Source organism: Trichinella spiralis, assembly GCF_000181795.1.
Source record: "Trichinella spiralis strain ISS 195 chromosome Unknown Scfld1298, whole genome shotgun sequence".
NCBI lineage: Eukaryota > Metazoa > Nematoda > Enoplea > Trichinellida > Trichinellidae > Trichinella > Trichinella spiralis.
The window spans coordinates 1-1,270 of record NW_003528237.1 but is presented as its reverse complement, the minus strand read 5'-3'; the positions used below and the strand labels follow the sequence as shown (position 1 = coordinate 1,270).

Genomic DNA, 1,270 nt, shown 5'->3' with positions numbered 1-1,270 from the left:
TTTCTGGTTTTTCTTGGATTTTCGTCCCGCTTTTTTGGACTTTTTTCTTAAATTTTTTCAGAAATCTTTCTTTTCACCTTTCGGTATATCGGTTACCACTGGTTTTTGTTCTGTTTTTTCAGGGATTCATGGAACAATGTCCAGCTGATCGACATTTGTCGCTGTAACTTCACTAGCCAGCGTCAGTTTCAGTGATGTAATATCCGTTTCTGGAATTTGAGAAGACGCTGCTTCTTTAGCGGCTATATCTTTTTCAGTTTCCTTGGTTTTCTTTGATTTCGTCCGCTTCTTTGACTTCTTCTTAATCTTTTTAGAATCTTTCTTTTCACCTTTCGGTTCAACCGTTATCACTGGTTTTTCGTCTGTTTCTTTAGCTATTGATTTAACAATGTCCAGCTGATCGACATTTATCGCTGTAACTTCACTAGCCAGCGTCAGTTTCGGTGATGTAATATCCGTTTCTGGAATTGAGAAGATGCTGCTTCTTTAGCCGCTATATCTTTTTCAGTTTTCTTGGTTTTCTTTGATTTCGTCCGCTTTTTTGACTTCTTTTTAATCTTTTTGGAATCTTTCTTTTCACCTTTCGGTTCAACCGTTATCACTGGTTTTTCAGCTGTTTCCTCTGGGATTCGTGGAACAATGTTCGGCTGATCTACATCCACCGCTGTGACTTCACTAGCCAGCGCCAGTTTCGGTGATGTAATATCCGTTTCTGGAATTTGAGAAGACGCTGCTTCTTTAGCGGCTGTATCTTTTTCAGTTTTCTTGGTTTTCTTCGATTTCGATCGCTTCTTAGACTTCTTCTTAATCTTTTTAGAATCTTTTTTTTCAGTTTTTTGTACTTCTTGAATGAATACATCAGGCTTTCTTTCAACAGTGATGGGCTGAACAATGACTGCTTCATCGCTAACTGCTGCAGTTATTTCTGTTGCTGTTGGTGCTTCCATAACTGCTATTTCTGTTTCATGTGTCTGTTTGTTCATATGTTGTTTTAGTGTCAACTCCGTTTCGTTTTTCTTGCTCCTTTTCGACTTTGATTTCTTTTTGGACTTCTTCTTCTCTTTTCTGGATTGTTCCTCTCCAATTCTTTCTGCTGCTTTTTTCTCTTTCTCTGACAGTCTTATCCTGCTCATTCTGTCAATTAGTCGGTTGCTCTCTGTGGCTTGTGCTTTCACTTCTGGTGTCCATTGCACAATTTCATCTTCCAGTTTGCTCTTTTGTTTTTTTGAGCTTATATCTTTCTCTATCATCATTTCCGAACCTTTCTTTC

General features: G+C 38.3%; 1 protein-coding gene across 1 annotated transcript; it reads right to left on the bottom strand.

Annotated features, from left to right (window-relative positions):
• Positions 1–842: 842 nt before the first annotated feature.
• Tsp_13694 (conserved hypothetical protein) lies at positions 843–1,253 on the bottom strand (the record flags this gene model as incomplete). The annotated part of the gene is made up of 1 exon (XM_003370034.1): positions 843–1,253. A coding segment is annotated over exon 1 (411 nt), but the record flags the coding sequence as incomplete, so codon positions are not given.
• Between the last annotated feature and the right edge of the window lie 17 nt (positions 1,254–1,270).